The following is a 26,855-nucleotide window of genomic DNA, read 5'->3' on the forward strand; positions in this document are numbered from 1 at the left end:
GGGTGATAAACATGACCATGGCTATCTTTTCCACACAAACACAAATGTGGCCATCTGTTTGAAAATTACAGAACAAATTAAGTTTGTGAGCCAAAGTTCCACTGTTTTAGACTTAGTTAAAGTCCTCCATTTTTCCTTCCAAGAATTCATTACTCTTTTGGGCTGTATATTTATTCTCACCCATGTTTCTATACTTGCATGGCATGTGTGCACATTCATGGTTTTTTACTTTTTTATTTTTTGGGTACTGGGGATCAAACTCGGGACCTTGTGCTTGCGAGGCAGGTGGTGGCACCACTGAGCTAAATCCCTGGCCCCACATTCATGGTTTTAAAATCAACCAACAGATATCATACTGAATGTGTCTTCACAAGCTGTTTTCTTCATTCCACATTGTATTTTGAGATTATAAATGCTGATAAGAACCTGTTTCATCCAATGTAACTGTTTCCTAGCAACTCATTCTATTTTTAAATAGGTTTTAATTTTTATTTAAAAAAGTAATACATGGCTGGGGATTTAGCTCAGTGGTTCTTTCACCTGCCTCACAAGAACAAGGTCCCGAGTTCAATCTCTGGTACCAACAAAACAAAACAAAACAAAACAAAAGTAATACATGCACAGTAAAAAAACATTCCAAATGGAATGAAATAATATGCAGTTAAGCAACATGACTACCTCGTTACGATGCCAGTCATTATCTGTACAACAACTACTACTGTCAAAAAATAAAATCACAAGTTCAGTCATAGATGTAAGTGGCTTTTATTTGAGATTCCTAAATCAGGCAGTGTACATCTATAAAAGAGAAAGAGAGTACCTACAAGGCAAAGGCAGAACAATGGTTTTGTAAGGTGGGAACAGAAAATAACAACAAAAACTGAGAGGCAAACATGAGCTTACTTCAGGAAACATTTTTTGTAAGGATTAAAACCCTTTATTTGGAAAGGATTAGTTTTTGTTGTAAAGAGTTAAAAAAAATTTTTCTTTATTTCCCATAATTCAGGCAGACCGGAATGTTCAATTTCCAGGAAAAACTGGTTTGTGTTGGGACTAATCTGCTTCCTTAACGTTTCAGTTTGACTATGTGGAATTTAGAAGGAGTGTCTCCATTTTGGTTTGGAACTAGTGCAGAAGCTCAGTCTAGAGGAATGTTCTCCCATAATTTTTGTTTCACACTACTAACAAATTCCTTATTTATTTATTTATATCTCAGACACAGAGATCTTTTTCATTTTTAAATTATACTTTCTATTTTGTATTTTTCCCCTTTTTACTAGCACAAAACATTCTTAAGTCAATACACATGGATACAACATCCTTTTATGTGTCCACAGAATTTCACTGCATTTATTTCCTACAATTTAACCAGCATACACTGATGCTTATCTTGCTTTCTGTGTAATAGTGCAATGTACAACTGTGTACCTTTTCCCATGTATCCAACAGATTTGTGAAATTTCCAGAAGAAAAATCACTAAACTAAGGCACATGCATATTTAGAATTGACAGATTTTGTCAAATTGTTTTCCTAAGAGATTTGTTAAATTCCCACATTTCTACTAACCTGCTGAGGGCTTTGAATTGCATAAAAGGAGGCTATCATACCCCCAAATTATTTTGAATAATTTTCTCCCACTGTCCCTTTATTTTATAATTTACTTAATACTGCCATGGGCTAGCATGGGTTCTTAGCAGCATGTTGATGAAAATCACATGTAGGCCAATTTTAAAGCTAAAATAAAATGAAAGAAACATTAGTACCTACTTCATAGGCAGTGGCCCTAGAAAGAACAACACAGTTACTCCACATAGTGAGGGGGGGATCTCAAAAGGATATCATTAATCATTCATGGAATTTTTTTAAGGGGGGCACAGGTGCTGGACACTGTGAAATTATTACAATGGTCTTATGCAGTTTGCCCAAAGGCAAACTGCTTCTTTATCTACGAGTGCATAGGTTTATTACTTTCATTAACATTTGCTCTTTCCCCCTCCGGTTATCCCACAGTTTAGCTGCTTACTTGTTTCCTATCAGGCTGCTACTTCAAAGTCCTATGAATGCCCTGTCTTGATTATATACCTGGATTCCAGAGGCAGACTGTCTAGGTTCACACTCCATCTCTGTAGTGTGCTGTTTGGCCTTCAGGAAGTGCTTTAACCTACTTTAAAGTCTGTTAGCTTTCTGCCTCAATATTACTTAGACCATTCTGGAACACGCAATATAAATGGCATCTTATTTCCACACTACTTTGGAGCCTACTAGACCATTAAAATATCTATTTATTTTTACCCAAGAATTTTACTATCTTTAAAACCACCTTGTGGAGTGTGGCCGTGAATGCCTATAAGCCCAGCACCCAAGAAGATGTGGCAGGAAGATTGACAAGAGGTCAAGGCCAGCCTGGGCTCCATAGGGAGTTCAAGGTCAGCCTGAACTACAAAGCAAGACCCTGTCTCAAAACAAAACAAAACACAAAAACCCCCTCCAAAATGAAAACAAGAAAACAAAAAACCTAAAATCATCCAAACTTTAGCATTAGAGTGTTCAGTTTTAAAATGTTTCATTTGAGTCATCTTAAGTTTACTGATAAAAGTGAGAGAAAAGTGTTTTTTCACAATTTCAGTACTGAAATTTAAAAACATGAAATAGTGAGTTTTCCCTTTCATTCAAGTATTTTTTTAACTAAAAGTTTTGGTAATTTAAAAAATTTTTATTAGTATATAATTTGCAGTACATGATTACAGTTTCTAGTACACGATTACATTCACTGTGGGGAGTTGGTACACAGATATAATACACTTTAATTTTTTTTTTTTTGGTAACAGGGATGGAACTCAGGACTTTGTGCTTGCTCAGTGGCACCACTGAGCTAAATCTCCAGCCCCATTTTAATTATTTTTTTACCCTCTCCCCTTCCCTCAATCTTTTGGTTCCCTTCCCTAAATTACCATCTTTAAAAGGTCAACTATCTTCAGTACTTTTGACATATATTTTGCTATTTACATTTTGGAATTCTCACATAAGAGAAACGATGTGACAGTTAAGCTTGTGTGTCTGATTTCTTTCACAGCATTACTTTTCCTACAACTGACTCAAGTTTGTCCTTTATGGCAGAGGAGTTCCACATTTTCTTTATCCACTCATTTGTTGACAGATGACCCTGGGACTTTCAAGATTTAGCTTTATGAGCTGTGCTGCCATAAATATGGGTATCCATGTATCACTGTGATACGTTGTCTTTAACTCTCTCAGAAGATACACAGAAGGGGAATAACTGGGTTTAATAGAATTTCTATTTTTAGCTTTTTGAGGAATCTCCATACTGATTTCCATAGTGGTATAACTGTTGATAAAGTTTAAAAAGCAAGAAAGTTAAAAGAGAAATTTGCAAAAAAAAAAAAAAATTACACTAATGGTCTACTGTACTGCATATTTCTCTGAGTACTAAATTAAATGCTCTGTAAGGGCCAAGAGTAGCATACTCAACACACTGGAAGATTTAACACTAAATTTAAAAGGTATCTTATCCCCATAAGACAAATGAAGAACTGTATTTGCATTGGCTTTGTATGAGACTAACTTAAAGTTATTCACTGAAAGGATTTACAGCATTGGCTGTTTCATCAGAAAGGAGATAGGCTGGCACCTGACTGTAGAGCCACAAGCAACACAGAAGGGAGTCAGAGTGACCACAAAGGGAGGGAGTGACATAGTGTATGACAACTATAGGAAATCTGTACACATAACAGATACAGCTATTTGTTGCTTTTTTCTGAGAAATGCAACACGGTGACTGCATCATCGTGTGAGCACACAAATCCAAATGGTATAGCCTACTGCATACTTGAGCTATACGGATTATATGTGATGTAGCTTAGTACTCCTAGGGCCATGATGAATAAAACATAAGATTAAATCAAATATAAGAGAAAAGGAGTCAATCAAGAGACATAGTAAATGTGATATAGGTGAGATTCCTGCCAGTGTAAACAGGCAGTGTTTTACAGTAAATATTAAAAAAAATAAGTAGAAATACACCCTAACAGGATAAAAGAGCATATTAAATACATAAACTAGTAACAGAGTCACTAATTACTGTTACTGAATATCATGTAATTGTGTGTGCTATGCTTTTATATGGCAACATAGCACGTTCTATTATACCAGCATCACCACAAACGTGTGAGCAACATACTGCACTATGATGTTAGGACAGACAGCAACATCATCACTAGGCAGTTAAGAATTTCACCTTCATTATAATCATGGGGCCACCATCACATGAACAATCCATCACTGACCATAACTCGATATAATTAAAAAAAAATACAATAAATGTTTAGATTATTTAAAAAATATACTAAAGAACACTGCCATGAATTTCCTTCAAAATATTCCTCTTTGCTTTGAATACACTTAATCCCACTGTGCGTGTCATTTTTTGAAATATTTCAAGACATTCTCTTTTTGTGAGTATCTTTACTTAAGCTGTTATAGCTTCCTTGATGTCCTGAATTATATCAAAATGTTTACTGTCCTGATCATTTTTTACTTTGGGGAGCCAGAAGTGGTGAAAAAGGTGAATGAGGACACACTGCAATGTTTTTATGAGCCTTTTTTGTTAGATGACTTTTATCAGTTGCATTCACTGTATTTTTGGTAACATCTTACAAGCACATGAAAGAAAATTACCAGAACTGCTTCAGAAAGTGGCAGTAATGATGGGATATGCATGTTTGAAGTGAAGGGGAGGTATTCCGAAGAGGAATTAGTAGCAATCCGTCTTTTACTGTAATAAAGTTTTATTTAAACATCCACAGTAGTTTTTATTACACCTCATATATAGTGTATAACTTTATATAAGTAGAAGGGGGACAGGAAGATATTGGTCCACTGGGTGGATTCTTAAATTTCTTTACAAAAATGTTGGAATTTGATTCAAGTAAATATTACATGGATACAGTGATTAAGAACTTAGGCTCTAAAGTCTATTTGAGTTTGAATCCCAGCTTTACCACTTAGCAGCTTTCACTCTTTCTTAGCTTCCACACTTTTAAAGTGGGATACTAATATTACCTTCCTCAGGGCTTTTGTTAAGTATTATATGACATAATGTATATAAAGCATTTAATCTGATACCTGGCACACAGTATGCATTCAGTAGCGCTACCTTAATATATGGGGGATGGTCATCTGAAACAAAATAAAGACTGGCAGTTCTTTGAGTAAATATCCATCTAAGTAGTACACTATTAATTTATGCTACTAAGGAAAAGTTCAGGCAATTACATTGCCGTATTGCTAATATGCCAGATCACACTATTAGAGAAGCTTTTAAACACATGATACTAGGCACATAGGATATTTTCTGTTCTAGTCAAAGATCTGTTTTCTTCAAATACATAAAAGAGGAACTATGTCACCATAAAGCACAACAGCAGTCTCTAATTTTTAGCTTGTGCTAAATGCTGAGAGCTATATGCTGAGAGGTTGGGACTTACAAAACCTAATCTCTACTGTAATGATCTCTTTGGATCCTCTGGCCACTGACTTCTTTTCCACCAATCCTGATAAACCCATTTGTCCTCTAAACAGCGACATCTGGTCACATCATGACCTTCTCTGATGCCTGGTTGAAGTTTTAAACTCTTGAGGTCCTTTTTTAGCCTTTCCTTCCATCTCTCCCTCTTCTCTCATTTCTATAGAACCAGAGCCACATCTTTGGCCTCTTCTGCCCCTTCAGGGTACCAAGCCCTGCCTAACTCACTGCCACAGAATTAAAAACTCTACCCTGCCTATGGTAGGATCCCGCTGCCTATGGGACAAAAGCATCAATTACATTTTAGTTAAAGTCTCAGCTAGAAGACTTTCAAGGCCCTAATACTTCAGTAGTTTCTACTTCAGGTACTGGGCCCAAGAAGAGCTTTCACAAGATACTTTACCTGAAACAATCACCTCATTGGCAAGAAACGTTTACTTGGAAGAGTTGTTAAATATTTATTTCCTCTCGCATTCAAGCTTGAAATTTACCTTATTTATGGAAGAAGGAGAAGGAGAGGAGGAAGAGGGTGGTGACTGGCTGAGACTTTCAATACAGCCAATCTGAGCCAAAATATCCACCTTAAAATAAAAAAGAGTACTCAGTGAATGGAGTCAAAATGAGTATATCAGAACTTTTAACCAAGAATAGCAAATTAACGGCAGGTGTAGATTCACCAGAAAATTCTAACATGCCACAGACATTACATGCAAAATAGCCCCAATTATCTGTGGTGGACTGTCAATAATGCATTAGATCTTCTGAGGTCGGTTACTTGGATTTGAAATACAGTACTAAGATATCAGAATACATAACCAAAACACTAAAAACAATCAAAAGCTGCACAGAAGGAATGAAACAAGTATCATGCACGTCACACAGCCAATGAAACAAACTCCAGAGAAAAAAATACAACACTTCAAAATGTTAAGATTTTGAATTTGCTCTCAAAGCCAACAAGCATGTAAAATCCAGCCAAGATAAGCAGAGGCACCTTATCACCTGGAAGTTAACACAGAGCCAGGTGAATCCTACTGAGCTCAGGTGTGAGAAGCAGAACAGTCCAATCTATAAATTCAGAAGCAAAAACAGATGTCTTCTGGTGTGGAGTCCTGAGGTGCTTCTGAGGCAGCATCCCTGTGAGCTGAGATTAGTGACTGGCTCCATAAGACCAACCAATGGTCAGGTTACAAAACAACAGTCAGAGACAACTGTGGAGCCCAATTTGTAGATCTCAATCCCAGCTCTATGGCTTCTCAGTAGGGAATTCAGTGTTATATGGTGTTACACAGTGTTATGAGATGTATTTCTCCAGCTACAACTCTCTTGCCAACTGATGGCATTATTTTACTTTACAGATGTAAATAAATATCAATTTGGAAATCAATATGCAAATAAAATAATCAAGATGGAGTAATAGGCACTGAGGTTAGGTTCCCAATTAAAACTAAAAAAATGATAAAATCTATGAAACTACTCTCAAATCACCTGACACTAGGCAATAAAAGACAATGATCCTGAGATACAGAAAATAAACAAGGTAAGCTGTCCAGCTGCCCCAGTTTACTCTGTGGAGAGATTATATAGGCTACAGATCAGGGATGGAGAACCCACAGAAAGGCCAGGAGTCTCCAGCTTGGAGGCAGGAATGTGTATCTCAGGCAGAATGCTGCATGAGAGAAAGCTTACCCAGAAAGCCCTGGAGGCGTGCAGAGGTGCCCCAGGTCTGAGGCTGACACCTGATTGTCACTTCACATAATGAAACTGTCCAGTCAGAGAAAGAACCATGTGAAAGAATCCAGAGAACATCCTCATACAGGGCTGTTCCATCAGCCAGAACATAACACTTTAAAATTCACAGTGCATCAGGTACAGCATTGACAAGGGTTTTACTTTGGAACAATGGCAAAAATATCAAAATAAATGTTATTATGCTCCAACTTGTAAAAGCTTAAAGATAAAACCTGAAAGAATTAAACTGTTTCAAAGTAACTTAAGCATATTCCAAAACAAGGCTAAAAAATTACAATACAAAAATACCCATCATATAACAAGGCTGAAATCAGTGTCTGGCATTAAAAAAGAATCAGGCATGAAAACAAGCAGAAAAATATGATCTCTCACAAAATGAAAAATCAGCTGGGTGTAGTGGCACATACCTGTTAACACTAGCACCCAGGAGGCTGAGGTAGGAGGATTGCTACCAGTTTGAGGCAAGCCTGTGCTACACAGTGCAAGACCAGTATGAACCAGATAGCAAGGCCCTGTCTCAAAAAGGTTGTATGTGTGCAGCTCAGTGCAAATGCCCTGGGTTCTATTCCTAGTACTGCCAAAACGTTTTTTTTTTTTAAGTTGTTTAAAAAAAAAAAAATCAATCAATTGAAGCTAACCCAGTAATGACACACATGACAAAATTAGCAATATTGAAAGCTTTCCAACACTACCTGCATAGAGGAAACAGTGTAAATGGGCTCCCAAAAAGTGATAACTAACTTTAAGTATAAAGAAAAATAAGCCAGGCATGGTGGCACACGCCTGTAATCCCAGCACTCGGGAGGCTGAGGCAGGAGGATCGCTGTGATACCAGCCTGGGCTACACAGTGAGTTCCAGATCAGTCTCAACTACATAGTGATACCCTGTCTCAAAAAAACAAAAAAACAAAAAAACACACACAAAAAAAGAAAAACTAAAACACTCTAGTGTGTTGAAATACACTGAGTCAATATAAATGCATGGGCCCATTATACTAGGAAAAAGAACAAAGACAAGAAAACTCACTAGTCACTATTCAAAGCAGTTATAAAACAACTGGCAATTTAAAAAGAAAGAATTCTATAGTTAGTCAGCTAACTAACTCCAGCTGATGAAGCAAAATGCCACTATACAGAAGGAACAATTTTATTGATTCAAGGATTGGCACCTGAGGGGTAAGCCATTAAGTAGCACTTAATATCAGATTTCTTTCTGGTCAGAAGATGAAAATACACAATGGAGGCAAAAGACTGTTGCCAACCTAATTCAGGGGTGTTCTGATCAATAAGAGTGGGATGATGAGATATCCTCTCTCCTGTGACAAGAAACCTTGATGTGATATAACATGAAGCAAACAGTAGGAAATACTGATGATAAAAGAACAACTTAATTCCACAAGGAAACAATCAGATAAATCCAGAAGACAGGAATCTACAGGACAATTGGCTACATCAGAATTTTAAAATTTTTCTAAAAGGCAGGAACTATGCTAAGAAAAAAAGGAAAGTTCAAAGGATAAAACAATGTAATGCTTGATCACAACATGGATACTAGTTCACAAACAAGTTGTCAAAGACATTCTGAGTTAGTGGGGATAACTCAGATTGGTCTGGATAGTAGATGACATGAAAATGTACTGAACAGGAAAAGCAAGGATTATCAACTTTTAAAAGTTCATGAACATACACTTTTATATATATTGTGGTTTTAAATATATAAAATTTGTATTAGTATGTTTGTCTGCATATCCTTGTTCACATAAGAGAAAATAAGATGTACATGTGAATAGCTATAATGACGGCAAAGTGATGCTTTTCTTTAGCAACTGTTGACTACAAAACAACAGGGTCTAGTTTTATAATATTTTATTTCTCATATGCCATCCTTGGGTAGTAAGAGGCAAACTTCTACTTCTGACAACAAAAAGTCAGTGCAATCAAGGTGAGGTCTTTATTTGAGCTGTGGCTGCCTCTCTGAATGGATTAAAATGTTTACCTTTCATGGTCATTTTGACTTTGGGGAACAGCCACAAGTTGGGAAATTTCAGAACTGGTGAATGAGGCGGATGAGGACATACTGTGATGTTCTTATCTAAGAGAAATTGCTATAAATGGTTGACTAACAAGAGGTGATCAAAAACTGTTTAAATTTTTAAAATCATTATAGTACAAAGTATGTTGTCATTTACCTCCCACAAACACTCCCCCTCACCTCAAACACATCTATCCCATCTTAGCAATGTCTTTTACTGAAATAAGGGTTAAAATTTTTAGCATTCACCATATTTTTGATCACTCTCGTATTTTTATATTATCATCTTAGGAGAGAGGCCCTGTATGCATTGACGGTCCATCTTATTACCACATGAGGAAATCCCAACAGTGCCTTGGCCACGTACTTCTACATTCTGTTTATTTGTTCTGCTGTCATTTGGCCCATCCTGCCACGGCCTATCATGCAACTACACCCAAGTACAGTTTCCTGCTTGGAAGGGAAGAAGCAAAGAGGGAGAAAAGAATTTGGTGACTGGAAATTTCCAGGGCAAGACTTTTCCCAGGGGTACACAGTGAAAATGAATGGAAAGTTACCACTCATTGTTCACAAAACAAGAATGCTGTTTTGAGAATGTTGAGTATTTTTTTGGTAACTGATCTGGATGAAGAAAACAAGTCTTTATCAAACATTCATAGAGAAACAATGTACAAATTGTGCTAGAAGGTAGGTATAAGAAGCAAATGATATCTGATTCCTATACCCAGGAATATTTTAGTCAGAATGATTGACAAAGATTTCCTCAAAAGGGTCTGAAGAGATAATGGAATACTGTAATATAAAAAGCCTAACTAGTTCAGCTCAAAATACAAAAGAACTTATAAGTTCTCCTTTTTTGTTCTTTATAAATCTTTAATTCAAAAGATATGATATAATTCTACACATGAACCTCTTCTAACTGTAGGAAAATACTAATAGAAATAGAAGACACGCATTCTTTTTAAAAACAAAAGCAGGCCACAAGAACACCCTAAATCCATTTATAGCCAGCTGAAGCAATAGTATAGACTGTAAGTTATCAAAACAAGCTTAAATTCCTTACTCTTTCATATGTTTTTTGTTGTTTTTTTTGAGACAGGGTCTCACTATGAAGTTGAGACTGATCTGGAGCTCACTATGTAGCCCAGGCTGGACTCGAAATTGCAGCGATCCTCCTGCCTCAGCCTCCCGAGTGCTGGGATTACAGGCGTGCACCACCATGCCTGGCTAAGCTTAAATTCCTCACATCCTTTGTCATGACTCACATCACGAACCCCAAATGTCAATTTTAAGTGTTTATGTTTTAAATGAAGAAAAGTATTTAAATAAGTAATAAAAGAATAGGTAAATGGATAATACTTACATTATCTAAGAGTTTACTTATTTTGTTAGAACAAAGTCTTAAAACAGGTAATTTTGTGCAAAACAACCAACACAAGACAATTTGCTTTCAGACAGACCAGGCTGGTAAAAGTCCATGTGAGGCTACTGTGGCTTCCCCATGACAGCCTGCCTTGTGTCCTCCAGGGTGTACTTTAGTCTTGCTTTTTCCTATTTTCCTCTACCCAACTTCACTCTGCAAAGCCAGTTTCTCCTTCACTTTGCACTTTTACTTTTTCAAATAAACGTTGTCACTGCTTAAAAAAAAAAAAAAAAAAAAAAAAGTCCATGTGAATGGGCTTTTTTTTTTGGTACCAGGGATTGAACTTGGTCCTTGTGCTTGCGATGAAATGGGCTTTTAAGGATATCACCGACAACAGGTTGTGCGCACAATGCTGACTGGCTTTTTACCACAGCAGCTGTAAGGTTAAACATCTTTGCTTTTGCCATTTGTTTCCAGTTAAACAAAAACAAAAGAGCAACTACAGAAACAAACCTACACAACAGATTTCATTACATATATTTCTGAAAGGGTCCCTAATGAACACAGCTGTCATATTATGCAAGTCAAGGATCTGAGATAAGGTTGGTAGTGACAGTAGAATGCAGTTTTGAAGGCAAACGTTCCCAAATTCTGTGAACAATGGCACAAAATACTGATTAAAAATTCCTGTAACCTAGTGGCGAAGACTGATATTGGGCAGGAGGAGACATAAAGGGCCTTTTTCATAAAACTTGTAAAGAAGCAATTCTCATAATTATGAGATGCATATAGTAATTATTAGTCTCATCTGAGGTAACAAAATAAACAAACCTACTACCTTTCTTTAGCTTTTAAAAACTGATTTACTTTTTAAATGATCTAAAATTATATTTAAATGTTCTAAAAATATGAGAAAGCAAAAGGTTATACTAATACAAGATTGCTACTGCCTTCCTCATCCCGTAGCCAGTAAAAAATTATTTTATAATAATTATCGGAATATGGCGATTTTCTGCATAACATAAAGAAGCGATATACCTTTGCACATTTAAATCCAAACTGTTCAAACAATCACACACACAACACAAACACACACACAAACACACCCCCCCCCACCCCTCCAGCCAGGCATGGTGGTGCATAGCTGTAATTGTAATTTCAGCACTCTGGGAGCTGGGCAACTTATAAAGAGCTTGTTCCAAAATTTAAAAATAAAAATGTGCCAAAGATGTAGATCAGTGAGAAGGCTCTGGGTTCAATCCCCCGTACAATAAACTAAACATACAACAAATAATTGGGACTGTATGTAAGAGAATGTAAATATTTTTGACTGGGTGACCCTTCAGATGCTAGAAATGATGGGCAGATGACAGAGAAACCCCAATCCACAGCCAATGTTGAGCACACAGACCACCCCAAGACAGGGATGCAGGTAGAAATCTGAGAGTCTTATTATATTTTAATGTACCTTATGATGTATCTATGCTTGAGCAAAAAGTTCTTCATGCAAGTACTGAGTGAGTACTTTATTATATTGAAAAGCCTCTTTTAACTTACTGGGAATTGAAAAAAGAAAATCTTTGCTCCTTAAGCTTTAAAGTTTACAAGTAAGAAATATAATCTGTGATCATAGTCATAAACGGTGCTAAGAGACTTGAGAGGAAGGAATGAGAAGGAAGTAAGGGAAAAAAACAAAACAAAACAAAGGGCTTCGTGAAAGATACAGCATTTGAGCTGAACCTTGAGGGATGGACAGGTGACTGAAAGATGGAGGAGTCCTTCCCCTCTCTTAGAAGAGAGCCCAAGGTATAGAGAGAAGGTAGGGCAGTATGGGGTAGGGCTATACAACAAATGGTGTGGTTGGAGCCTGACACACACCTAATGGTAAGACAGGCACAGGGCCATGTGGAAGAATCATAGAACTATGACTGGGGTTGGGAAACTAATCCAATTTCAAGTCTAAATTAATTTCTTCTACAATTTCTCTACCACGCAAGTGTTCAGCGTCTGCATGTAGAACTCTTAACTGATTTATAGTGACTAGCTCCTACATAAGTTCTTTGAATATAGAAAATGTTTATTTTAGGAGCCACTGGGGAGCTCCTAAAGTTTCTCAAGCAAACAGCTAATATATTTAATGTCTTGTTTTAGAGGCAGTACTATATAACAATTATTAAACACTACCCAAGGACTGTTCTAAATACTTTAGAAGTATTTTTTTCATTTACTTTTTTCAACAATCCTATGAGGTTGTACAGAGGAGGCACAGATATAATCTAAGTAGCTTACTCAAGTCATACAGAAAGCATGAGATATGGGGTTAAAACCTAGGCAATGTGGCTCTGGAGCCCAATGCCACACTGTGCAAAGACTCCATCAGGACAATGGTTCTCAATCTATTCCCTTCCCCTAAACATGTAAAGGATGTGGAACACACCCATCAATAACAAGGATCACAGTGGCACTCAGTTTTAAAGGAAAATGAAAACAAGGCACAGAAAAAAAAATTCAGGGAAACAAACTGGAAGGTCAGGAAAAGAGCTAGTTTATAGGGAAGTCATGAATGATTCTGCTCAAGTTTGAGATACAGAGCTATTCATCAAAATGGGTAGAAATTGGGCAAACTGAAAATTCAGGATTAGGAAAACATTTATAAGGGCATGGTCCATGAGCCCAGAGAGGGCACAATAAGGAGAGAGGCTTGAACAAAAAAAAGCACATGGAGTCCACGGGTACTCCTTTGGAAAAGGAAATACTTTTAAATGTCTTCTATGTGTCTGACACCACTTTATTCTAACTTGCCAATAGTTCAGGAAGCAGTGCTGTACGAAAGCCAGACATCAAACTTGGGTCCAATTTCAAAGCTTACATGCTTCCCATTGTACCAGTGTCCTGGGTAGAGGTGGGAAGGGAGGTGATAAGAAACCATGAAACCAAAAATGGAGATAGTCAAAGGGCAGTGTCACAGAAAGCAAGATTTGTAACAAAAAGAGAATCAGAGTTTTATTCCAAGCACATACATTTTCCTAGTAAAGAAAATAAAGAATCTCTTAATTTCTATAGACAGAAAACCTAGGTTTATAAAGCTTTTAACTAATGCTTAATCCCATCATTCTTATTCTTTAGAAAAAGTACAAATTGCTATGCTGGGTATCTTTGCAAAAGAATTAAAAGAATCATATCACAGTGATATATGCACATCTATGTTTATAGTGGCATGGTTTGTAATAGCTAAAACTTGGAAACAGCCCATTTGCTCATCAGTTGGAGACTGGATAAAGAAGATGTGGTTTTTCTATAAAATGGAATACTACTCAGCCATAAAGAATGAGAAATTAGTCATTCGTAGGAAAATGGATACATATTGAGGATATATTCCTAAGTAATAATAAATAAGTCACACATGTATAAATACCGAATAGTTTATCTGGTGTGAAAAACTATAATGGTACATAAGATCCTAATGATATAAATGACAATATGAAATAGGAAGAAAAGGGCTAAAGGTGTAGGGGAAGTGGGAAGGGTAAGGGAAAGGTAATAAGGGAAAAGAAAAAAATATGAGAAAATGAAAAAATGGAAATAAAGTGTTTGTAAATGGGGAGAGGAGGAGGGGGTGAAGGGAGGGCAGGGACAAGGGGAAAATTGAGAAACAAGATGTGTTACGTAAAGATATAAGATCCCAATGATGAATGTAACTGTACTGTATACCTAAAATGTACCAATAAACTCAATGAGAAAAAAAAAAGAAAAAGTACAAATAAAAAATTTCCATTTCTCAAACTACAGAGGCAGTGATCTGAGATTTTTAAAAGATCTGTAGTGAGAACCTTTTTAGAATCAGGTTAATGATCAATACCAATAACAGGATGAAAACAAGATGAGGTAAACTATCAGTATTTTTTTAACATCTTCTGAGAGTTATTACCATTTGCTGGCAAGTTCATTCTAGTGGTACAGCTATAACACGAGATGCTCTTGAAATTATAAAATACCAGACAACTAATAATTAAACTAGTATTGGTTACTAAAAGTCACTCATCCCTTCCAAAGATACTATAATGACTTTCTTCATCCACTAATACAAAATAGGTTACTAGAGTTAGAAAACTGAGCATTTCATTCATTTCTTGCATTTCTTTCAATACATTTTCTATATACTGTGCATCTAAGAGATGTGTGGTTGTGTACCTGACCACAAGAAACATAACATTACCCACACCAATGTGCCTTTGAAAGACAAATTTCTGCATCCCAATCTGTGCATCTCAATCTCCTCTGATTCCTCTTAAAGGCAGCCACTGTATAGGTGTGCTGTACGTTACTGGACCAGTCCTGCTGACACTTAGCTTTGTTTTCTGCTGTTAGAAACATAGCCGCAGTAAACATCTTGTCTAGAATCTGTGTTCTATGAGTGCATCTTATCTCAGCATGAACTCAGAACTGCTGGGTCAAAGTGGCTATGAACTTTAGATACCAATTCACACACCCAACACCAAAAAGGCCACCCTTTTACCCTTTATCAGTATGGGTGTCAGAAGGCCTACTTATCACACTCTTCTTCCCACCAGGTGTTATTAAAATGTTTTCCTTCTATGCTAATTTGATAGAAGTAGCTCAGAATGTCCACCTCCCCAAGTTTACTCACTCTTTGTATTTACTTTTTATACAAGAAACAATCTCTTTATATTTACCCATTGCCCATTTTTTCTGAGTTCATTTTTTATAGATTTCTAAGAGTTCTTTGTATATTAATGGAATTAACCTACATCCATTATATGCTAGAAGCAATTTTCTAGTTTAATATTACTTTTTGATTTAAATGTTCCCTAGTTTAATTTTACTGTTTTCTTAAAGATAAGGTCTTGCTATGTAGCTCAGGATGGCCTCTAATTCACAGCAATCCTCCTGCCTCAGCCTTCCAAGTGCTGGGATTATGGACATTAGCCACCATATCCGGCTAATACTACTTTTTTTTTTGGTACCAGGGATCAAACTTGGGACCTTGTGCTTGCAAAGCACGGAGCAGAACCACAGATCTAAATCTCTGGCCCTAATACTACTTTTTGATATTTTCTTTACATACTGTTAGACATTGTGTCAGGCTTGGAAAGGCCTTTTACATTACAAGGTTACAAGAAACAATACCTATATTTTCTCCAAGTTCTTAAAAATACAGCTTCATAATTTTCCAAATTGGACTGTTTCAATTCATCTACAGAATAATACATCCTAATCTTTTTAAGTTTATAATTCTGGTCAAAATTGTCCTAGACTGTTTTTACTGGTACAGTAATGGGTTCTCTCACTTGTTATTAAAGAAAGGAAGTAATCATAAAGCAATGACCTTGTTGACACCATTTACTCCACTTACCTTTGTGACTGCTCAGAGGGCATATACCAAACTAGAAGTTTTAAGAAAAACAAAAGGAAGTACTATTTTACACATTAAGTTACACAGTGATGGACTAATTATTCTGAAATGAATTTACTCATTGAAAATACAAAGTCAAAGAAAGCTCAGATAAATGAAAGGATAGTAGGATCAAAATAAATTACTGAAGGAGAACTTCTTTTAAAAGATACAATTTACTCCCAAGTTCAAAGTCCTGAGTTCAACCCGTAAAAAACAAACATACCATAAAAGATACAATTTAAAAGAAAAACAACATGATCAGGACACAGGATAGCAGAGAGCTGGGGGTTGGGGAAGTGATCTTAAACTCGCCTGTGTGGAAAGTCCAAGTTTAAATTAATTGATTCAGAGACAGTGACCTAGAAGGTGGTTCAGAACATCATGCTGAAGATGTGCCCCTGAGGGATAGAGGCCCAGCTTCCCTGATGTACCTACCTTCAAAACAAAGATGTCCCAAGAGAAAGCCATGTCAGATTAAACATAACATTCCTATAAACACACACTTGGAACTAATGCAATTTTCTTACTGACATTCAGAAAAACAAAGAATGAGCAAAGTGGAGAACGGAACTTTTTAAAGTTACCAAATAACAATAGCCACCTGGCTTCTTACTTACTTAATTTAAGGCATCTGGTATTTATAAAAGGGACTGTAATTTTTGTCTATTTAAATTGTACTAATATCTTAGATAACTGAGATCAGAGACAGCTGCTAAAAACATTTCTACTTGATTTCAAGTAAACTCAAATTGGGTGTGGATGTAGCCCAGTGGCGCTGCGCTTGCCTGGCAAGCAAAAGATTCTGAGTTCAATCCCCAGTACCAAAAAATCCTAAAAACAAAACAACAACAACAAAAAGAAATAAACTCAAATTAATGATGGTTATTATTTCTGAATTTTATTTCTACTTTTTCTTTGGCTTCCAAAGAATCTGATTAGATTTAATGCTAAATTAAATCCAACTTTTTCTAAAGAAAAAAAAAAAAAAGGTCAGTTTAGTTACCTTTTAAATAAGCTGGGGAAAAATTTAGACTTCAGTAATCAATTAATATTACTATACTTAAATACTAAGACATTTCTTTGTAACAGAGCAAGATTTGAACCTGATTTTGAATTTGTGTTACTGGCTAACATGCTTTAGTCTATCCTGAAATAATGGCTTGAGTAGATTCCTTGAATTAAAGTTAAGATTAATATTATCTTTTTGCTTCCTTCATTTATTCTACAATCTTTTCACTATTTTCCCTTTTACTGAAATTTTGCCCTTTACTTAATGTCACCATTTAATAGTTTCTTTTATAACTCTGTGAATCTCATTCGAGTTCATTATGTTCCCAGGGACCCTTGACAATGTCTGGAGACACTCTTGGCTGTTACACTGAGAAGTCAAGGTGCTATCAGTAACAGAAGGGAAAAAGGCAGGATGGGTCCCAATCATTCAGCAGCACACAGAATGGGCCACAGTGATGGGGTAACAGGCCTCCAATGTCAATAGTGCCCAGGGGAAAATAAAGGAATAGCTTTCTTCACATTTCACAGCAAGCAATCTTTAAATGACCAATATTCTCAAGTATAGCATTACAGAGTAACAAAATATAGACAACTGTTTAACTATGGTGATCACTTTGCTTCCGAATTTTAAAGATCTAAGTCAGACTAATTTGTGATTCCAGAGAATGATATCCAGAGAGGCTTTTTTTCCCACCCTTCCCTAGAAAAACTTTTAAAATGTAGTTAAAATATAGTACATTGATAAACTCTCTTGAAAGGTTATTTGGGGGTGTGTGTGTGTATATGTGTATGTGTATATTATGTGGTGTTTGGAATTGAATCCAGGGCCTCATGCATACTAAATACTTTATCACTATGCTACAGCCCAGGCCTCTTAAAAGTTCAAGATATATTCTGTAATAAAATAATTACAAACATGATAATTAGGCTTAATGTAATTTAAAAACTTTTATGTAGTTAAAAAAGAGAACATCTCTTAAGGCTCATTCATTTCTACAGATGTATACCACAAATTTTGATACCTATCTTCTCAGTTTCCTTCTTGTCATTTACTCTGGACAGGCATTTGGCAATAAACACAGATTCTTTCAAACTGCTTAAATTTTAATTACAACTAAAGCTTTATTGTATTTTTCTCAAATAATTCCACCATTCTAAGTCTTCTAGAAGCAACACAATAACATAAGTGTCAAGTGTCTGGATCTGCTTATGACTTCGACCTGTATCACATCTATCAGCACAATAAGGGGATTCTAGCTCTGAGAATAGTAGCCATATGCAAATGTCCTGGTCTAGCCACATCAGTGACAATGACCTCCTCATCAACAGGACTGTCTCTACTTCCTGCATCCTCACTTCAAAGAGTATTTATAATTTCTGATGTTTATGTTTAAAGTATGACAGACTTATAAGCAACTCTCAACAGCCTGTCTTTTTTCTTATAGATAATTTTGAAGACAGTCTTTTATAGGCTTAACAGGTAAGTTCTTTGTTAATAGCCAAAGGAAATGCCACCAAAAAGCCTAAATGCTACATTATTTATTCTTTCAGAGGATAGCAATAGCTATAATGCACCATAAGATTTCACAAATGCACTTTGCTTTAAGTCACAAACAGCAAGAGGATGCAAGACATACCTGGTTGTTGCTGTTGACAGCTGATGAACTGGTTTGAGCTACACTTGCTGAGAGGGAATCAAGGAAAGCTTGGTCAGCCACTGAATTTCCACAAGAAAATGGATCTTTTCCATCGTTGGGTAAAGTCTGAGTATTAGAAAGAACTTCCATTATTTTCATAGATTAGAGTCAGTGATTTCAGAGTAAGAGGCTCTGAGAGCAAGCAAGGTTTGTCATTTATTATGGAAAAGGAGTTTATGCTCTTTAGTGTTATACATTTTCCTCTTAAGGGCCTGCTTTTGCTGCAATGTAATTTTGATAAATTGTCTTTTCATTGTTAAACTATTTTTTAATTTCTTGACATTTCTACTTCGACATGAGTATTTATAACTGAGTTAATTTCTAAGTATTTTGGAATTTTCCAGCGATCTTTCTGTTACGGATTTTAATTCCACTGTGGTCTAAGAGCTACTCCCTTTTTAGGAGTATATATTTTAATTTTTAGTTAAATAAACATTTTTTGCAGTGCTGGGGGTCAAACCCTGGGCCTTGCTCAGGCTAGGCATGTGCTCTCCCATTGCTGTATTTCCTTTCTTTTTAAAAGTGTTGAAATATATTTTATAGTTCAGAACATGGTCTACCCTGGTGGACGTCCCACGTGAGTTTGAAAAGAATGTGTAGTGTGCTGTTGTTGGATGAGGCAGTCCACAGATGTCCATCATATTCAGCTGACTGACAGTGCTGTTTAGTTCAACTGTGTTCTTACTGATTTTATTTACTGGATCTATTTCTGCTGGGGGGTGGTTATGTTCTTAAAAGACTAATTTAAAGATGTATGAAATAACTATTTCTTTTTTAGAAGAATTCTAAAAGATGAAGTCAATGCCAATATCAACTTAAATTTTCAATTTTTTTTTCAATCTTCTGCATTTTTAGGATTCCATGTGCCCAGTGCATAAAGCTAAAACAGATGTAAACCTCAGACCGATTGACTGAGCCCAGATGCACACGAATTATCTGGAACCATACGGATAAGGTTAGTGCATATGCTTGTGCACACATTTCTGAAGGTGAGGTCTACAGATTTCATCCGATTTTCCAAAGGGTTTGAAACTCACCATCTGTCTCTTAAGAAAACCAGAAAAAGAGCCTTCCTTCCCATTTTGCAGTTAGTTGGCCGTAGGAAAATATCTCCCCAGGGGCATTCATTCTCTTTACTGGAGGTGGACCAGAACACCTTAATTCTTGAGCTAGCTCGGGTTTTATTCACAGGGCCCTAGGCAACTTTAGTTTCTTTTGTCACCCAAGAAGAGAGGCAAGGACATCAAGTTACCCAGAAACTTCTCTTAAGAGACCTACAAACAACCAGCAGAGGGCACCAGGTGGCTGATTTAGAACAAGATGTGTCTGAGTGGGTGTGTCTGAGGACACTTCTGTAGGGTGACACAATCCCTGGCACCTATCACAGATACCAGGCAATTTTCTTAGCAGTCCATTCAAAATACCCTTCCATCTAAGTGAAAAGGGAAAGGAACCAAGAGTAATGTTCTTCTAGAAAATCTAAACTTTGTTAATCAATTCTACAACAAACAGTGCTCTAGATAGCAGCTATTATGTAATATCAGCCAAGGAAAAATAGAGACTTTTATTCAGAAAAAGTAAAAGTTTCTCTACTTGAAATAAATGTAATCTAAATATCTTCAGTTGTTCATTGGAGCTTGGGTCTATAGGCAATATACTTCAGTGTATTTTATATAATTGGTGTTTACTGCATATATAATGGAAATTTTTTTAAACGTTGCTATCTTCCAGGCTGTCCTTTAACTTGATAACTGATAAAACACTCTTGTCAAAGATGACCTTTAATTCATCAATGACAGTAAGTTCTTACTTCAACATAGTCGGTGGGAACAAGTCCTCGTTCTCCTTTGCTGTTTCTTCCTTCCAGCCATCCTCCACCAACATCCTAAAGAAGTTACCAGGGGTGGGAAAAAAGATTTTAGTAGGGAATTTCCTTGGAAATTCTGCTTTGGGAATTGTTATAATTTATAAATTTTTAGAATAAAAAGTAATTGATATTGAGCTTTTTATTATTAAAGAACGCTTTGAAATTTTAAATAAAATCAAGACAAACAACTTCAACAATAAGTGATTAAAGACAAAATAGCTTTTCCTTAAATTACCATCACTTTGTGATTTTTATTTATTCATGTGGTAGATGACAAATGTGGTCATAGCCCTGTCAGGTAGTGGAATGCACATCCCTGCCCCTGAATCCATACTGCCTTTTGTGATCCATCTGCTAATAATCCACAGGTGTTCAGAGTCTAACCTCAAGGAGCTCTGCACACTTCAGTTCACTCTCTTGGAACCCAACACTGCTATTTGAGTTAATCTGAGTTGTTAGAAGCTGAGTTTCCCTTTTGCCTCATTCACAGCCAACCCAATCCCAGGAGAACAGCCAGACAGGTAGGTGAGGCCATCCTACACCATATGGTCCCCGGCTGGGTCCAAGTGACTACAGACAGCAGCACCATCCAATAACTCATAGATGCCTATGCAGTAACACATGGGTATTGGTTTAACACATTCAGAACAAGGCTGTAGTTCATATGTCTCAATGTTGGGTGGCCTGAACCACTGGTAGTATATGGCTGTCTTATCAGGTGGCTTTTTATTAATTAATTTTATTAGTAAAAGACCAATAAAAGTGATACAATTCACTGTACCACCAGAGGTAAAAGCTGCTCGATATGTGTTAAACCACTAAGTTTTGAGATTGTTGCACAGAAATAGCTAATGATCCATGGTCTTTAGTTCTTCAGGATAAAGAATATTAATTAACTAAATAATACAGTAGAACTCTACAATGAGGTTCCTATTTTTCTTACTATTCTGTAAAGTCCCATTTCTTGCCCTGAAAATAATTTTCTTAGGTTTATCAATAATGTCAGTTAATAATTATTTCAGTCTGGACAAGCACATTCTTCTCCTTTGATACATAAAAATTATACATACTTGTGGAATATCATGATATTTCAATATATGTATAAATTGTGTAATGTTTAAGTAAGGGCAGGCATTTCTAGCTCCTCAAACAATTATTATTTCTTTGTGGTGAAAACATTCAAAATCCTTTTAGTTTTGAAATAGTACATTATAGTTAAATGAATTGTTTTTTAAAAATCAAGTCACAACTTTTGTCACTTTTTGGCCACAACAGCAACAGGAAGACAATACTATTTTATAAAGAAAATAAAATACTGCATTGAAAAAAAATTAGACCAAAGAATCTTCAATCTTTCTTGCAATTAAAACGAAGACTATTTGCTTATATACACGTATTACCCCAAATTACTACAAGTACTTGTTCTATCCAATAATTCTTTTTTTGTATCTAAGGCATATAAAATAGGTTCTCAATTAATCTCACTATTTACTTTGCCACTTGGGGTTCTCCTTCCCTGACCTTCGTGTTCCCAGACCTCACTCATACTTGCTGCTTCTTCCACCTCCTGACCCAACTTGCTCTGCATGGGAGCCTGCCTGGTCTTCAGCTCTTCCTGCCAGCCTTGAACTGATGCAGCATTACAGGACAGGGCTGACTAGGCACTACTCTCTCTGCTCAGCATACATGAAATTATACTCATGTTAATCCTTCCAGAGAAGTTCTTCTACCTGGATTATATCCCTTTATATAGCCACCACTCTCAGGGCCAAGGCCAACTGCCTTGGTGACCCTGGCCTCTTTCTTCCCTCACCTACAACATCTATTCATGTATCACATCCTAAGTGTCTGACTCTCCAAGCCTCTTTCACCCTGGCTGCACAGGTCAGTCACACCCCTAGACTCCATGATTCCAGCTCATTCTCAACACTGTGCTAAACTTACCTTCTTGATGTGTATACCTCATGTCATCTTTATAGCAATATTGACAAAACCCACAAGAGACCCTTCAAGGAACCCATTGCTCACTAAATCAGGTCCACAGTCTGGGGCCTCACCCACAGAGCTGTCTGACTGGTTCTGAGAGCTCATTTTCATAGCCTGTTTCCTGCTGGCATATATACATCCTGTGTCCCTGGGACACTCGTTTACATATGATGTGCCCCAGGATCTAAAGACAGATGTGGCTTTGACTTCTGTTCAGCCACTTACAAGAAGAATGATCACGGACTTCATGGGGAAAGTATGTTAAAGAAAACATACATTGAAATTGGCCAAACACTTGGATTATCAGCTATCAGTCAAATGACAGCTGAGGCTGGTAAGAAAGCACTGAGTAATTTCAAATTTCTATACTTTTTTCTTCATGTTCTTCTTTTTTTTTTTTTCCAGTACTGGCAACTGAACCCAGGGGTGTTCTAACACTGAATTTTACTATCCCTGAGCTCATTTTTTTTTTTTTTTTAACTTTGAGACAGGATTGTGCTAGGTTGCTCTGGTGGTCCTCTAGAACTTTTGATCCTTCTGTATCGGCCTTTCTAGTAGCTGAGAATGGCTCTGACCATGCTTTGCCTGAAATATCTTTGCATTTCAGTCCAATGAAACCTCATCCACATTTCAAGATCAAGTCAGATTTCATCTTTTGCATGAAAGCCTGTTATGATGAAAATATACGTAGCAATGGGCCTCTCCTCTGAGCTGCCAGTAGCAATGTGTCCACAGAAAAGCCCATGAGACTTTTATGCATGCCTCTTGATCTCTTAGATCACAAGCTCCTTATGGAGAAAGAGGGAAAAACCAGAGAAGTCCTTATGTTTATTCCTCTAGGTACTTAGGACTAGCTTCTTGCACAGCAAAGGCATAAATAAATAAAACCTTATTGAACAAAAAAATGTTTTGGATAAATTTGAATCCCATAATGGTTTGAGAAATAAAAGGATACTGCAGCTAGGTACTGTAGCACATGTACATAATCCCAGCTACTCAGAAGGCTGAAGCAGGAGGATTACAAGTTTAAGGCCAGACTGAAGCAACATGACCAGATCCTTTTTTAAAATAAAAACCAAAAAAAAAAAAATTGCTGGGGATGTACCTCAGTAGTAAAATGTCCCTGGGTCTGATCCCCAGCACTGCAAAGAAAAAAAAAAAGACATTGAATATATATGTTCTAGGACATGTTATCCTCAGAGAATAAAAATCTAGGAAATGTGGGCTGGGCATTTAGCCCAGTGGTCCCAGTGCCCGCCCCTAAGCACAAGGACCAGAGTTCAATCTCCAGTACCAACAAAACAAAACAAAACAAAAAACCCCCAAAAAGCAAACTAGGAAATGTGATCTCCTACAGTAATCTATCAAACTTGAGGCTGAGCATATCTAATACTTTGTTGATATTAATATTCTAGTAAGTTTTTGCCAGGTGTGGTGGCACGTGCCTATAATCCCAGCACTTGTAAGGCTGAGGCAAGAAGATCACTCAAGTCTGAGGCCACCTAGACTATATAGAGAGATACTGAATTCAAGCCCAGTCTGAACTATATAGTGAGACCCTGTCTCAAAAAAACAAAAATAATTGCTTCTCAGCCTTTTGGCTAAGATCAAGTATAAAAAAACCAATAATAAATAAATAAATTTTTAAAAATCTTAAAAATCGAGTGAGTTTTCAAGTTAAAAGAAACTTAATTTTCAAGTCAGCAAAGTTCACGTGGATACAATGGTTAAATCTATTTTTTAGAGATATGTATTGAGAAAAAGATTTTTTTTTGACAAAGTCTCATTATACTGTCCAGGCTGGCCTTGAAATCCTAGGCACAAGTGATCTTTCTGCCTCAGCTTCCACATCAACTGGGACTACAAACACATACCACTATATCTGATGTAAATCTTTATGAATGAAATGATACATAGAATTTGCTTCAAAATAATCATGTGTGCTATAGGAGAGGGAAGGTGGAAGAACAGCTAGAAGTACTGATGACATGAGCTTGGCCATGGATTGGCTGGAATTATTAAAGATGAATGATGTGGACAAAGGTGTTCATTAATATATTCTCCCTCTTGACATGCATTTGAAATTTTATAAAATAAATTTTTAAAATGTACGTGCCTATTTTATGCTAAATGGTACCAATAGTTTAGCATACTTGGGTAGGAAAATAAAAGAATAAGATGTGGTATTCAACCTCAAGGAATTCCCAGTTTGAAGTGAGTGGTGGGCTCAAACAGACACTGCAACATCACACAGCATTCAGGCCTACCGCCAAAGGATTCCATTCTTTCTGGAAAAAGCAGCTTTTAAAATAATAAATCAGGAAGGCAACATATTCTGTTTGTTTTGTGACAGAGAGATATTGAGGACTAACTAGAAGAGGGAACACCAGGCAGGGCAATAACATGGGCAGGAGGGCAAAGTCACAATGGACAGGACTCTGTATATGTATGTGTGTGAAAGAGTGTGCACTTGTGAGGGCACAATAACATTCATATATGTGTGAGAGAGTACATGTGAATATGTATTAAGAATGTGAATTTGTGGGGGCCGGGGATTTAGCGCAGTGGTTCTGCTGCCTGCCTTGCAAGCACAAGGACCCGAGTTCGATCCCTGGTACCAAAAAAAAAAAGAATGTGAGTTTGTGAATAAGTATTTGATGAGCTTGTATATGCAAACGTAAGAGTATGTATTTCATAAGTTATATGCACATATGACATGTGTGTATATGCATGAAAGTGCAAGGATACAAGTATTACAAGGTTGTATACATGTGCATATCTGCCTGTGCATGCATGAGTATATGTTTTGGGGTGCATGCACAAGGAAAAGCTGGAGAGGGAGAATGATGCCAGATGGTGGGGTATCTTGCAGACCTACAGTTGACTGGGAGCCAGCCACTGGGGAGGAGAGATATGGTGAGGCTGGCATTTTAGACAAGCCATGTTGGGAAAGAGGCTAGCAGGAAGGTACACAGTTCAGATAAGATGAGAGCTCAAGTACTGTGTAGATTGCAGAGACAAGAGGAGAAAGGAGAGATCAGATGTGATCAAGCCTTAAGACAAAGGCTTACATCTGGGAGTCTTAGTTGGGGTACCTAAATGGATGTTGCCACAACCAGAGAATTCAGGAAGAGGATTAAGTACAGCATGGGTGATGTGCTGCTAAGCACCACATGGTAAATTTAAAGTGCTTGTGAAAAAACTAAAGATGTCTAAAAACACAACTAGTCAGCAAAATTTGAGGCTTGAAAGATATGGTCCAGCTGCAGATATTACAGATTGAACATACACAGTGGGCAATTAAAAAAAATCTGAGAATATGTATGTAGCATAAGGAAAATAGGCCAAAGACGGAATGACATGGGCAAATAAACACAAAGCAGAAAGAAAAGGGAATTGCAAAAGGATAGCGAGAGAGGTAAATGGAGAGGAATGTAGAATGTGACATGTGCTACAGGGTCAGATAAAATTGCTATCTTGCGCTGGAACTGTTCAGAAAACAACAACAACAACAACAACAACAACAAAACAGTTGCAGAGTTCAGTGCAAGGGCAACGTTTTGTATCTCAAGGCACCTAGTTCAGGGCTGCACACATATTTAGTATGTAGATGACTGAAGGGAAGTAAAGGACACAGAGGAGACATTATGCATTGTGTGGAGCCTGGAGGCAGAGATGAGTACCAGAGAGGATACCTGCCCAAAAGCCTGGGCCGGGAGGTACACAGAGCCCTGTGAAAAAGCTAAGTCACAGTGGTGTCTGGGGAGTGAGACATGGGTTTGGGTAAAGAAAGGGAGTAACAGTAGATAAAGATTACTCATTTTACAAGTACAAAAACTAATTCTAATTCTCTACACCTGTTTCTGTTCCTTCTTCAGCTATATAAGCCCTGAACAAAATACTAGGAATTGAGGTAATTTTTCCTAAAACTTTATTTCAAATGGAGTTCATCTTATAATTTTATATATCTTAAAGATGCTTATAATAAAGTTACATATAAAAAGAGCAATTATGCATATTGAGGCAGCTATCACACAGAGTTAATGTAAAGCACTATAAAATGACTGAAAAAATGAGTACTGTGTTTGCCTCTGAGCTTCCTGGCAACAAAGATTAAAAAAAAAAAAAGTCTGTAAAGATTTTATTTTATTAAAAGGAAACATGCAAAAACCCCAAGAGAATAGAGCC

General features: G+C 36.8%; 1 protein-coding gene across 1 annotated transcript in view; it reads right to left on the bottom strand.

The window, feature by feature from the left end:
• The window catches only part of Snx9 (sorting nexin 9), a 90,070-nt gene that overhangs the window by 40,796 nt on the left and 22,419 nt on the right, over positions 1–26,855 (bottom strand). The window contains exons 3-4 of the mRNA XM_010625221.3: positions 20,625–20,699; positions 18,755–18,880 (exon numbers count right to left, since the gene is read on the bottom strand). Coding sequence (XP_010623523.1) covers positions 18,755–18,880; positions 20,625–20,699 — 201 coding nt within the window. The remainder of the gene's footprint in view (positions 1–18,754; positions 18,881–20,624; positions 20,700–26,855) is intronic.

Source organism: Fukomys damarensis, unplaced genomic scaffold (assembly GCF_012274545.1).
Source record: "Fukomys damarensis isolate Sample0158 unplaced genomic scaffold, DMR_v1.0_HiC HiC_scaffold_14, whole genome shotgun sequence".
Taxonomy (NCBI): domain Eukaryota; kingdom Metazoa; phylum Chordata; class Mammalia; order Rodentia; family Bathyergidae; genus Fukomys; species Fukomys damarensis.